Source organism: Oncorhynchus tshawytscha, linkage group LG05, assembly GCF_018296145.1.
Source record: "Oncorhynchus tshawytscha isolate Ot180627B linkage group LG05, Otsh_v2.0, whole genome shotgun sequence".
In the NCBI taxonomy this organism is placed as follows: Eukaryota; Metazoa; Chordata; class Actinopteri; order Salmoniformes; family Salmonidae; genus Oncorhynchus; species Oncorhynchus tshawytscha.
Genome location: NC_056433.1, coordinates 69,637,363 through 69,651,626, shown reverse-complemented (window position 1 = coordinate 69,651,626; position 14,264 = coordinate 69,637,363). Strand labels below are relative to the sequence as shown.

Below are 14,264 nucleotides of genomic sequence, written 5' to 3'. Positions count from 1 at the left end.
GAACAATTACTACTGGGGTGAACAATTACTACTGAGGGGAACAATTACTACTGAGGTGAACAATTACTACTGAGGGGAACAATTACTACTGAGGGGAACAATTACTACTGGGGTGAACAATTACTACTGAGGGGAACAATTACTACTGAGGGGAAGAATTACTACTGAGGGGAACAATTACTACTGGGGTGAACAATTACTACTGAGGGGAACAATTACTACTGAGGTGAACAATTACTACTGAGGGGAACAATTACTACTGAGGGGAACAATTACTACTGGGGTGAACAATTACTACTGAGGGGAACAATTACTACTGAGGGGAACAATTACTACTGAGGTGAACAATTACTACTGGGGTGAACAATTACTACTGAGGTGAACAATTACTACTGTGGTGAACAATTACTACTGGGGTGAACAATTACTACTGAGGTGAACAATTACTACTGAGGTAAACAATTACTACTGGGGTGAACAATTACTACTGAGGTGAACAATTACTACTGAGGTGAACAATTACTACTGAGGTGAACAATTACCACTGAGGTAAACAATTACTACTGAGGTAAACAATTACTACTGAGGTAAACAATTACTACTGAGGTAAACAATTACTACTGAGGTGAACAATTACCACTGAGGTAAACAATTACTACTGAGGTAAACAACTACCACCGAGGTGATTCAGTGAAATCTGACTGTGACACGGGGTCATCGTTTTTCTGTTATACGTGCACACGTAACCATGACACACTACACAACGTGAGTTATATGGTTCTGCTGCATCATGCAGCTTGGGGCATGGCGGCCCCAGCGTGAGCGTTGGCCCATCTGTTACATACTGTAGCTAGCTCACTGAGAGACGAGAGGAATATCACAACCCACAACTGACTGTGTTATCATCAAATACTGGCCAGGCTGAACTGTGTGTAGAATAGGCATGGCTGAGTCAACATATGGCATAAATCACTACAGTAGTACTAACAGTACTAGTATGTTCAGTTTGATTCTACATGGGATGTACATGTCTCTGGGGGCCAATGATAATGTATGGAAGTTGTGTTTGTGACAGGACTACAGTATATATACAGAATAGATGAGGAGTAGTGGTTGTTACTTACAGACTCGTGGTCTTTGAGGGCAGCCAGGACGAAACAGAGGTACTGCTGCTGTCCCGGTAGAGGCTTGTTGTAGAAGCCGTGGTACTTCTTCTCGTCTCCTAGAGTGAAGGTGTCTGGCAGATTGTCCATCTTGGCAGCGATGTAGGGTCTGAGGAACTCTTGGGTCTGTCTCCTCCTTCTCAGGCTCTGGTCAGAACTAGCCTCCAGGAGCTGACATGACGTCACAGAGATTACTTAGCTGCAGCCCAAATGGCACCCTATTTCATAAATAGTGCAATACTTTTGACTAGGGCCCACCCAGTATACTATGTAGGGAATAGGGTGCTAAATGGGATGCAGACTTAGACTCAAAGACACACAATCTCATACTGTTGTGCCCTTTAGCAAGGTTCTTAACCCCAAACTGGACAAATCGATAATAAAGTTGTGTTCTATTGTATATAAACAGTAAATACTCAGTTATATAGTACACACACATACTTTTCTTTATGCTCATAAACTGTGTCCATAGGCTACAATTAATTGTGCTTCTAGGCTCACAGGTCAAATCTCATACTGCAAATAAAGCATAGAGTAGTTAAGGTTTTATAACACCTTGGTCCTGCAGTCAGACAGACTGTAAAATACCTGCTCCTCTCTCACCTCTCTCTGACCTGCAGCTGTGGTGAGAGATCACAGCTTAATTACATAGCCTCTGGTGTGTGTGTGTCTTCCTGTGTGTGTGTGTGTGTGTGTGTGTGTGTGTGTGTGTGTGTGTGTGCACACGCACGTTTATTCCTTTGTGTGTGTGTTCCCATTTGTGTGTGTTCCCATCTGTGTGTGTGTGAGGGATAATTCATTTACTACCTCCGATGGAGAACTGGGGTAGATGTGTGTGTGTCTGTAGATTGTATGTAGATTGTCTGTAGATTGTCTGTAGATTGACTCTTCAGTGGGCATCTTACGACATCTATCTGCCTCTATCTATCTCTGTCTGTCTGTTTCTGTCTCAACTCTTTCCAGGGGCTACTGCACTGCAAGCACCTCATGGTCAAGCTAGCACAATAAACAGACAAACCGAATTACCATCGTCCCTTTGAAAACGCTGGGATATGATGCTTGAGACGTTTTACAATTCCACAGTTCCTGGAAAGTCCATATTACATTGTGATGTAAACTGGTCATGTGACCTTATCCCTCTTCATCACTCTGTATTACAACGGGGAGAGGATGTACTCGGAGAGAATGTCTGAGGCATTCTACAGATTCCTAGAAAGTCAACATGACATTTTTATGTATACCACCCCTATAACCTTGTTCACTGTTGCTCGATAAAACTTTAACCAACCCACTTCATACAGAAAACACCATTTTTCTACCCTATAAAACTGCAGCAATGGCAATGATTTAGATGACAAAAGAAGAAAGTCTGACAATGAGAAAGCATATCTTGCTGTCTAAATATGCTTTGTTTGTATCCAGGTATATTCATTTAACGCGCTCTTATGTTTTTGGATGTTCAAGAGGTTGCCGTCTTTTTTCTGCAGACGACAGTAGATTGAGAGAAAGCTAACTCATGAGAAAACATAAGAAGGTATTGAACCCCAAAAGGTCCATATTAATAACGCAAAACAAAAAATGTTATAGCAGCTTTTTAGGTGTGTTTTAAGTGTCTCAAGAACCCAAGAACTTGAAATAATACATGTAAAGTGTATTGTTTAAATGGAAATCACCATCTTGCACAGAGAAACCAGACGTTAAGCGCATAAAGGACGATTTAAATGTATACTGAAAGCTGAGAATACTGTAATCAGAGAGGAGGTGAGGGGGGCAGAGACAGAAGATGCTACATATTTAATGGTGCTATGGAAGACAGTGCTGTTTTTTGGTTTGTGCCCAGAGGAAGTGCTGTTGATGCACACACACACACACACACACACACACACACACACACACACACACACACACACACACGCACCTCATCCAGGTCCATATCTTCAGGGTTCTCCCACCTACGTAGTGTGGCTGGTGTGACAGGAACCACCACTATGTAGTACCATCTGAAGAGGGAGAGACAGGCAGGGTGAGTAAGATCAGGGTGTGTGTGAATGAGTGTGTGTGTGTGTGTGTGTGTGTGTGTGTGTGTGTGTGTGTGTGTGTGTGTGTGTGTGAGTGTGTGTGTGTGTGTGTGTGTGTGTGTGTGTGTGTGTGTGTGTGTGTGTGTGTGTGTGTGTGTGTGTGTGTGTGTGTGTGTGTGTGTGTGTGTGTGTGTGTGTGTGAATGAGTGTGTGTGTGTGTGCGTGTGTAAAACACAGTTTTTCAGATATCTGTTTTGTCACCACATGCAGGCTCCACTAAGGCCTCAATCCATTCTCCACAGCCAGAAGTACTCAAACATAGAAATCCCTCCCTCCCATATATATATACACACACTCCCATCCCCATGGCCAGATCATTAAAATACTGATTGTATTGTTAAATGAGTTGTCTTTGTTTATCACTCCTCCTGGCTCTGCTTATTAAGGCTTAGCTGTTCCTGTTTCTTTTGAGAAACAAGCACTTGAAACACAATTAAGTCCAAGTAATTTGTAAGTCTGTCTGAGTAGCAGGGGAATAAAAAGTACCTTGTGTGAAAATGCAGTTTCTGCATTGGGCCCCTGATCTCTTATTAGTTACCATTTGAAATAAACTCTTGAAGAAATGGCTTTCTGCTGTATTGGAAGAGTAGCAGAAAGCCACTGTAAACATGTCTATTCTTAATAGCACAGATTTTTCAGATACAGGCTATTTTTGAAGGTTTTCACTGGTAATTATTACAGGCTAATCTGGGACAAGGCCAGACTACAGCCCTAACAGTGTTTTCTCTACTGCTCTACCACTGAGAAGAAATGTGAAACTGTGTAGCAGACAAGGATGGATATAAAGGCAAAGGAGTAGTTCTCCATCTAGACAGCCCCGGCGGACACAGCTTGTGTGTGTGTGTGTCTCCTCGTGCGCGTCTGAGGCTATTGATTTAGCATTAACATTAAAGGCCATGTTGTTTTCTGTGTGTCTGGTGGGGAAAGCCTTCTCCTAACGTCCAGCCAGCACAGCCTATCAAAACTCTGCTGTGCATCATCCACTCTCTGTCTAAATCTTCTCTCAGCTCCTTACAAAGTGCAGGGTATTCCTTTTAACAGTATGGCTCTGAGATATGGCCTGCAGACACAGAGATGAACGGATGACGTAGCACAACATCCACCAAGACAACGTACAATAGCAACAGCTCACAAATCCGTGTCTATCCCCTGCAGTCTTAAGGAGATAGCTGGTATAGTGGTGGTGGAGGATTCATGTTGTTGTATGCAACGATAGTGAGTACAGCATGAGGGTGTATAATACTAGCAGTAGCACTAATAAATGATACTAATAGCTATAGGGATTGAGAAAGCCCTGTTGTATTCAGTGGACTGAAGACTAAGGAACAATCACCCCAGGTCCTCCGTTGGTGACTCAGGAATGGTGACTCAGGAGCTGACAGTGTTTTAGCACAAACAATTATAATCATGCCTTTACACGCACACACACACACACACACACACACACACACACACACACACACACACACACACACACACACACACACACACACACACACACACACACACACACACACACACACAGCATTGACCAGCATTGACCAGCATTGACCAGCATTGACCAGCATTGACCAGCATTGACCAGCATTGACCAGCATTGACCAGGAAGGAAGGTGGTGATAGCCCTAGTTGTAGCAGAGACACTGATGATGATGGTGATAGACACAACAGGCCTGATAGGGGCGGTGGTGGGGACTCTGGGTAGGGTGATGGTGATAGACACAACAGACCTGATAGGGGCGGTGGTGGGGACTCTGGGTAGGGTGATGGTGATAGACACAACAGACCTGATAGGGGTGGTGGTGGGGACTCTGGGTAGGGTGATGGTGATAGACACAACAGACCTGATAGGGGTGGTGGTGGGGACTCTGGGTAGGGTGATGGTGATAGACACAACAGACCTGATAGGGGCGGTGGTGGGGACTCTGGGTAGGGTGATGGTGAGCTTGCCCCCCTCCTCTGGGTGGTGTTGGTATTGGATGGGTTTGGTCTTGAGCAGGTCCGGGGCGGTCCTGATGGAGACCTGCTGCTGTAGACCCCCAGCACTGTTCCCTCTAGACATCAACACAAAGCTGTAGTCTGTGTCTGGCTGCAGCCTCGTGATCAGCTTCCTCTTCAGGTTCCCCTGCACCTCCACACTCTGCTGGTTATACAGGATCTAGATAGACACAGAAAGAAGTGTTACACACACACACCAGTGGAGGCTGGTGGGAGGAGCTATAGCAGGACAGGCTCATTGTAATGGCTCGAATGGAATTAATGGAACGGTATCAAACACATCAAACATATGGAAAACACATGTCTGACTCCATTCCAAATATTCAATTTCAGCCACTACAATGAGTCCTTCCTCCCACCAGCCTCCACTGCCACCCACCAACCCAACTGCACACATTCCCTCACTCACTCACTCTCTCACTCTCTCTCTCGTATAAATTCTAACCAACAGGGGGTGCTCTGGTCAATGAGTTTCACACAGAACACCTCTTGGCCATCACAGAGGTCAGGCATACAATGAAGTCTCTATCATATTCACTGGCAATAGTCCTTTGTTGAATGGATAGAGTGAAGTGCAGTATAATTCTACTTTCTTGTGATTGTATTCCCCCCTTTTCCTTTCTACCTCAGGAGAGGTATGGGTTATTGGTAATGAGGTATGTTAGAGCCTGTCTGATGATTTCAAGCATGTCCATATCTTACAGCACCTTATGTCCATATCTTACAGCACCTCATGTCCATATCCTACAGCACCTTATGTCCATATCCTATAGCATCTTATGTCCATATCCTACAGCACCTTATGTCCATATCCTACAGCACCTTATGTCCATATCCTATAGCATCTTATGTCCATATCTTACAGCACCTTATGTCCATATCTTACAGCACCTTATGTCCATATCCTATAGCACCTTATGCCCATATCCTATAGCACCTTATATCCATATCCTATAGCACCTTATGTCCATATCCTATAGCACCTTATGTCCATATCCTATAGCACCTTATGTCCATTATAGCACCTTTGTCCATATCCTATAGCACCTTATGTCCATATCCTATAGCACCTTATGTCCATATCCTATATGTTATGTCCATATCCTATGCACCTTATTATCCTATAGCACCTTATGTCCATATCCTATAGCACCTTATGTCCATATCCTATAGCACCTTATGTCCATATCCTATAGCACCTTATGTCCATATCCTATAGCACTTATGTCCATATCCTATAGCACCTTATGTCCATATCCTATAGCACCTTATGTCCATATCCTATAGCACCTTATGTCCATATCCTATAGCACCTTATGTCCATATCCTATAGCACCTTATGTCCATATCCTATAGCACCTTATGTCCATATCCTATAGCACCTTATGTCCATATCCTATAGCACCTTATGTCCATATCCTATAGCACCTTATGTCCATATCCTATAGCACCTTATGTCCATATCCTATAGCACCTTATGTCCATATCCTATAGCATCTTATGCCCATATCCTATAGCATCTTATGCCCATGGAACGGTAATTTTGCCACTGCTCCCTCAACAATCAGCACAGATGAAAGTCTATCTGACGTGAGACAATGACTCCTGTCAGGTTGTAGATGTTCTTCCTGACTTACCTTGAAAGGCACTTGAGACTTGTAGGTTTCTGGCACTTCCCAAGTCAGCAGGACAGAGGTCTTCATCACAGTTTTCACACCAAAGTTTTTGGTGAACTCTGGGGGAGTTGGAGGAGGGAGAAAGGGGGAGAGTGGACACACAGAGGATGAATTATAAAAGAGCAACGTCATCTGTACTTCCTATATAATGACAGCTAGGGGAACCCTAGAGCATCCTGGAAGAACAGCGCTACATTAATAGTAGTAGACACTAGTAGCAGACAGGGTTTAAGATAGATGGCTGACTAACAGCTTATGAAACATCTCTATTTTAAAAATGTCAAAGTTCTCTGACCTGTACTTTTTAATGGTCATATTAAGGGATGTTATTGCATTTACACTTTAACACCAAGGCTACTCCCATGAGCTTTACTCTACATTCAACTTTACTATAGACACACACAAGAGCACACGCACGAGCACACGCACAAGCACACAAACAGACATACACACACACACACACACAGTAGTATGAAGGTGCTAACTGGCACTGTGAAGCTTGACTATAAATAGCTAGCAGCAGGGGGATAAACATGTATTGATGTACCCTAATAACATGTAAGGAGTGTTCCCTGGTACTGCTGTACTGGTACTGCTGTACTGGTCTGCTGTACCATAGGAGGCTGCTGAGGGGAGGACGGCTCATAATAATGTCCGGAATGGAGCGAATGGCTTTGATACCATTCCACTCCAGCCATTACCATGAGCCCGTCCTCACCAATTAAGCTGCCACCAACCTCCTCTGTGCTGTACTGGTTACGCTGGACTCGTTCTTCCAATCTAGTCCAGTTGCCACCAGCTTCCACACACACACACAGCTACGCATATGTTCCTCTCACATAACATCTGACCTGTCTGTGCCAGAGAGACTGGATGTGTGTGTGTGTGTGTGTGTGTGTGTGTGTGAGATGTATGTGAGTGTGTGTGTGCGTGCATGAGTGAGTGAGTGAGTGAGTGAGTGAGTGAGTGAGTGAGTGAGTGAGTGAGTGAGTGAGTGAGTGAGTGAGTGTGTTTGCATGGATCTGTACATGTGGGTCTGGTGTGTCTGCACCTGTGTAAGACTATTTATTGAGATCAGCAGAGCTCACGAGGCATGGAGGTAGACAAGATCATGCCCTATCTGGATGTGTGTGCGCGTGTGTGTCGGTTCCCCCGACCTTTGGGCTTACATGCAATGATCCCTGGTGCATAATGTGTGTACTCAAGTAATGGGGGGTGCAACAGAGCATGTGTGTGAGTTCTCACCAGGCATGGAGGTAGACATGGTCCTACTCTGAATACTAGGACTGTTTGGTCCGGCTCCCTTGCTGGTGAAAGCCCTGACCCTGATGTCATAGGTGGTATCAGGCTGCAGCCCCATGATGGTCATCTGGGTCTCTATCGTGCTGTTGAGATAGAAACAATAAGATCGGTTTTAGTGTTTTAATAAGAATAAGCATTTGATTGTGTTTGTGTCGTCAGAACTCCTTACAGAACATAAAATACAACAAAAAACATCTAGACTTTATAAAGGGCAGAGGACTGTACAGGGGACTGTACAGGGGACTGTACAGGGGACTGGAAAAAGTGAATCATCTTAATAATACCTATTGGTGTGGTTCTGTTGGCTGTTGATATCTCTGTACACCACCACGTACTGGACGATCCTCCCGTTCCTCTCAGCCAGCGCCGGAGGCTCCCAGGCCAGCTTGGTAGTAGTCGTGGTCAGGCCTACGACACTCAGGTTCTGGGGGTAACTGCTGGGCACATCGTCCGGCGTCGTAATCTCCTTCACGTACTCCTCGCCGGTGCCCGCCCGGTTCTTGGCGCAGAGCTTGAAGACGTACGTGGCGCCCTTGTGCAGGCCGGTGACAGTGAAGTGGTCGTCTGTCTTCTTCAAGTCCTTTACAGTGAACGACTCCTCCTCCATACGTTTGTACTGAAGCTGGTAGCCAACATGCTCTCCCACCATCTCCTTCGGTGGTTGCCACTGGATGAGGGCTGTGTTACCAATGGTGGTACTGATCATCATAGTGGGCCTGCCTGGGACTAACGGGCAGAGAGAGGAATTAGGATCATTAGCATAATGACATAGAACACACTTAATAATGACATAGACCACACTTAATAATGACATATAACACACATAATAATTGCAAACAACACACATAATAATGACACAGAACACACTTAACAATGACACAGGACACACTGAATAATGACACAGGACACACTAAATAGTGACACAAGACACACTAAATAATGACACAGAACACACTTAATAATGACACAGAACACACTTAATAATGACACAGAACACACTAAATAATGACACAGGACACACTGAATAATGACACAGGACACACTAAATAATGACACAGAACACACTAAATAATGACACAGGACACACTAAATAGTGACACAAGACACACTAAATAATGACACAGGACACACTAAATAATGACACAGAACACACTAAATAATGACACAGGACACACTAAATAATGACACAGGACACACTAAATAATGACACAAGACACACTAAATAATGACACAGAACACACTAAATAATGACACAGAACACACTAAATAATGACACAGGACACACTTAATAATGACACAGAACACACTTAATAATGACACAGAACACACTAAATAATGACACAGGACACACTTAATAATGACACAGGACACACTTAATAATGACACAGGACACACTTAATAATGACACAGAACACACTAAATAATGACACAGAACACACTAAATAATGACACAGGACACACTAAATAATGACACAGAACACACTTAATAATGACATAGAACACACTTAATAATGACACTAACACTTAATAATGACAACGGACACACTTATTAATGACACAGAACACTTAAATGATTACTACCACTACAGTATTATTCAGTACTACCATAAGTTACCACTGTAAAATGTAAATATACTGGACAATTACTGCTGTTACTCTAACCATTAAGACCATGGGGGACCAGTAAACTATAAGGGCCTGCTGATTTCTGTGTCCGAAATGGCCCCCTATTCCCTATAGCCCCCTTTTGTAGGATTGCGGACCAATTTCACAACAACAACAACAACAGTCCGGGTCTCAACTTACTTTTGAGAGTTAGAATAATAGAATACACAAGGTGCAATTTTGAAATGTGGTTGTGCATCAGCAGTCACTCAATTAGCCCATGTCAGCATTTTTTTCCCATATTGGTAAATGAGTCTAGTTACCAGCTATCTAACCTTGTAGTAAGCATGGTCGAATTACCACCCGGGGTGGGCCCATTGATCATCAGTTATCATGTTAAAAACTGCAAACATTTACCTCCCCCTATGGCAAATTGTGTAGGTGTAGAATTTCATGAAATGAGTTGTAAAACTGCATATCTTTCTCTCTGCCCGATGGCAAAATTAGTAGAACTGCATGAAATGAGTTCTAAAATTGCAAAATCTTCTTTCTGCCCCATGGTAACATGCGTAGTATTGCAGCAAACTTGCTTTAAAACGGCAACATTTTCTCTATGCCCCATGGCAAAATGTGCAGAATTGCAGGAAATTAACTTTAAAACTAAAAATATATGTATTACTTTATGTGGTTACGCAGACCCAAAGCTACTGCAGCCCCACATGATGAGTTCCGTTTTCTTGTGTCCCCTATCATAGTTGCCCATCCCTGCCCTACTGTATATAGTGCACTACTTTTAACCAGAGTATTATTGGTCAACAGTAGTGAACTACATGAGGAATAGGGTGCAATTTGGGAGGCAACCATAGTGTGTAGTCATGGAGGCAGCCATAGTGTGTAGTCATGGAGGCAGCCATAGTGTGTAGTCAGAGTAAGAGGGAAGTTTCAGGTCAAGTCAGTTAAAGTGGGTACTACTGTTCAGTTTGTAGTTTTGACTGCAGTGACGTTATCACGGAAACTCACACCAGGACTTCTTCTTCTCAACTTTCTATGAACTCAATTCCCATGCTCTCTCTAAAAAACTAAAACCCCCACCGGCCACAACTTACACAGCCCTGTCACTGTCACACTAGGAAGCTGTAGCTGCCTTCATTAATAAATAAACAATGAGTAACGATAACTTGGCTATATACAGTGGACCATGACAGAGTCGATGTGCAGGGGTAAATGGTAATTGACGTAGATACAGTTGAAGTCGGAAGTGTACATACACCTTAGCCAAATACATTAAAAACTCAGTTTCTCACAATTCATGACATTTAATCCTAGTAAAAATTCCCTGTTTTAGGTCAGTGAGGATCACCACTTTATTTTAAGAATGTGAAATGTCAGAATAATATAATTATTTATTTCAGCTTTTATTTCTTTCATCACAGTCCCAGTGGGCCAGAAGTTTACATAAGCTCAATTAGTATTTGATATCATTGCCTTTAAATTGTTTAACTTGGGTCGAACGTTTTGGGGAGACTTCCAGAAGCTTCCCACAATAAGTTGGGTGAATTTTGGCCCACTCCTCCTGACAGCTGGTGTAACTGAGTCAGGTTTGTAGGCCTCCTTGCTCACACACACTTTTTCAGTTCTGCCCACACATGTTCTATAGGATTGAGGTCAGGGCTTTGTGATGGCCACTCTAATACCTTGACTTTGTTGTCCTTAAGCCATTTTGCCACAACTTTGGAAGTATGCCTGCGGTCATTGTCCGTTTGGAAGACCCATTTGTGACCAAGCTTTAACTTCCTGACCGATGTCTTGAGATGTTGCTTCAATATATTCACATAATTTTTCTTTCCTCATGATGCCCTCTATTGTGTGAAGTGCACCAGACCCTCCTGCAGCCATGGACCCCCACAACATGATGCAGCCACCCCCGTGCTTCACGGTTGGGATGGTGTTCTTCAGCTTGCAAGCCTCCCCCTGTTTCCTCTAAACATAACAATGGTCATTATGGCCAAACAGTTCTATTTTTGTTTCATCAGACCAGAGGACATTTCTCCAAAAACTACGATCTTTGTCCCCATGTGCAGTTGCAAATCGTAGTCTGGGTTTTTTATGGCGGTTTTGGAGCAGTAGCTTCTTCCTTGCTGAGGGGCCTTCCAGATTATGTAAATATAGGACTCGTTTTACATTTTTACCTGTTTCCTCCTGCATCTTCACAAGGTCCTTTGCTGTTGTTCTGGGATTGATTTGCACTTTTTGCACCAAAGTACGTTCATCTCTAGGAGACAGAACGCGTCTCCTTCCTGAGCGGTATGATGGCTGCGTGGTCCCATGGTGTTTATACTTGTGTACTATTGTTTGTACAGATGAGTGTGGTACCTTCAGGCGTTTGGAAATTGCTCCCAAGGATGAACCAGACCTGTGGAGGTCTACAATTTTGTTTCTGAGGTCTTGGCTGATTTCTTTTGATTTACCCATGATGTCAAGCAAAGAGGCACTGAGTTTGAAGGTAGGCCTTGAAATACATCCACAGGTAAACCTCCAATAGACTCAAATGATGTCAATTAGCCTATCAGAAATCAAATCAAATCAAATTTTATTTGTCACATACACATGGTTAGCAGATGTTAATGCGAGTGTAGCGAAATGCTTGTGCTGAATGCTTGTGCTGAATGCTTGTGCTGAATGCAGAAGCTTCTAAAGCCATGACATCATTTTATTGAATTTTCCAAGATGTTTAAAGGCACAGTCAACTTACTGTATGTAAACTTCTGACCCACTGGAATTGTGACACAGTGAATTATAAGTGAAATAATCTGTTTGTAAACAATTGTTGGAAAAATCACTTGTGTCATGCACAAAGTAGATGTCTTAACCGACTTGCCAAAACTATAGTTTGTTAACAAGAAATGTGTGGAGTGGTCGAAAAATGTAAAAGTATATGCAATATTCCGACTTCAAATGTATATATATATACATATAGTATGTACATATAACTAGGATGTGACTAGGCAACAGTATAGATAATAAACAGTAGCAGCAGCATATGTGATGAGTCAAAAAAGTTTGTTCGAAAAGGGTCAATGCAGACAGTTAAATAGCTAACCAAATATCTACCCGGACCATCTATTTAGCAGGCTTGGGGGTAAGAGCTGTTCAGGGTCCTGTTGGTTCCAGACTGCATCGGTACGGCTTGCTGTGCAGTAAGATAGAAAACCATCTATGACTTGGTTGGCTGGAGACTTCGAAAATGTTTAGGGCCTTGCTCTGAAACACTCTGTTATAGAGGTCCTGGATGGCAGGGAGCTCAGCCCCAGTGATGTACTAGGCTATACACACTACCCTCTAGCGCCTTGCGGTCAGATGCCAAGTAGTTGCCATACATACCATGCAGTGACTTAGCCAGTCAAGATGGTCTCAATTGTGCAGCTGTAAAACGTTTTGAGGATCTGAGGGCCCATGCCAAATCTTTTCAGCCTCCTGAGGGGGAAGAGGCATTGTTGTGCCCTCTTCACGACTGTGTTGGTGTGTGTGGACCAGGATAGATCCTTATTGATGTGGACACTGAGGAACTCGACCCGCTCCACTACAGCCCTGTCAATGTGAATTGGGGCATGCTCGACCCTCTGTTTCCTGTAGTCCACAATTACCTCCTTTGTCCTACTGACGTTGAGGGAGAGGTTGTTGTCCTGGCACCCCACTGCCAGGTCTCTGACCACCTCCCTATAGGCTGCCTCATCACCGTTGGTGACCAGGCCTACCACTGTCATTTCTGTGTTCAGTCCCAGAGTCCTTAGCTTAAGTGATGGGCTTGGAGGGTACTATGGTGTTGAACGCTGAGCTGTAGTCAATGATCAACATTCTCACATAGGTGATCCTCTTGTCCAGGTGGGCGAGGGCAGTGTTGAGTGCAATAAAGATTGCGTCGAATAAGGTTTTGTTGGGGAGGTATGGAATTGGAGTAGATACAGGGTGTCTGGGATGATGTTGTTGTGAGCCATGACCAGCCTTTCAGTAGCATTTCATGGCTACAGATGTGAGTGCTACGGTGCGATAGTCATTTAAAAAGTTTACCTTGGCGTTCTTGGGCGCAGGGACTATGGCTGCCTGCTTGAAACATGTTTGTATTACAGACTGGGTAAGGGAGAGGTTGAAAATGTCAGTAAAGACCCTTGCCAGCTGATCAGCGCAGTTTGTGCGTGTGTGTGTGTGTGTCTTTGCATGTGTGCATGTGTGTGTAGCTGTACACACCTGCTCCAGTGGTGGTGACCACCTTGGCCTTACTGCGTGCCCCGTCCCCCTTGGTGGTGTAGGCTGCCACGGTGACAGAGTAGGTGGTCTCAGGGAGCAGGCCTGTTATAACAGCCTCCTAGGGGAGAGAAAAGTTTAAACAGCCTGGGTGAGGCTAATGCTATGATGACGGCTAACACAATTTCCCAGCCTTCACC

At 43.8% G+C, this 14,264-nt stretch overlaps 1 protein-coding gene across 11 annotated transcripts in view; it reads right to left on the bottom strand.

Moving 5' to 3' along the window:
* Positions 1-14,264, bottom strand: part of ptprfa (protein tyrosine phosphatase receptor type Fa) — a 384,726-nt gene that overhangs the window by 56,485 nt on the left and 313,977 nt on the right. For all 11 annotated transcript variants that reach the window (XM_042322293.1, XM_042322292.1, XM_042322296.1 and 8 more), the window contains 7 exons: positions 14,068-14,185; positions 8,502-8,943; positions 8,161-8,300; positions 6,877-6,974; positions 5,143-5,399; positions 3,082-3,163; positions 1,125-1,334 (listed from right to left, as the gene is read on the bottom strand). In XM_042322293.1, coding sequence (XP_042178227.1) covers positions 1,125-1,334; positions 3,082-3,163; positions 5,143-5,399; positions 6,877-6,974; positions 8,161-8,300; positions 8,502-8,943; positions 14,068-14,185 — 1,347 coding nt within the window. The remainder of the gene's footprint in view (positions 1-1,124; positions 1,335-3,081; positions 3,164-5,142; positions 5,400-6,876; positions 6,975-8,160; positions 8,301-8,501; positions 8,944-14,067; positions 14,186-14,264) is intronic.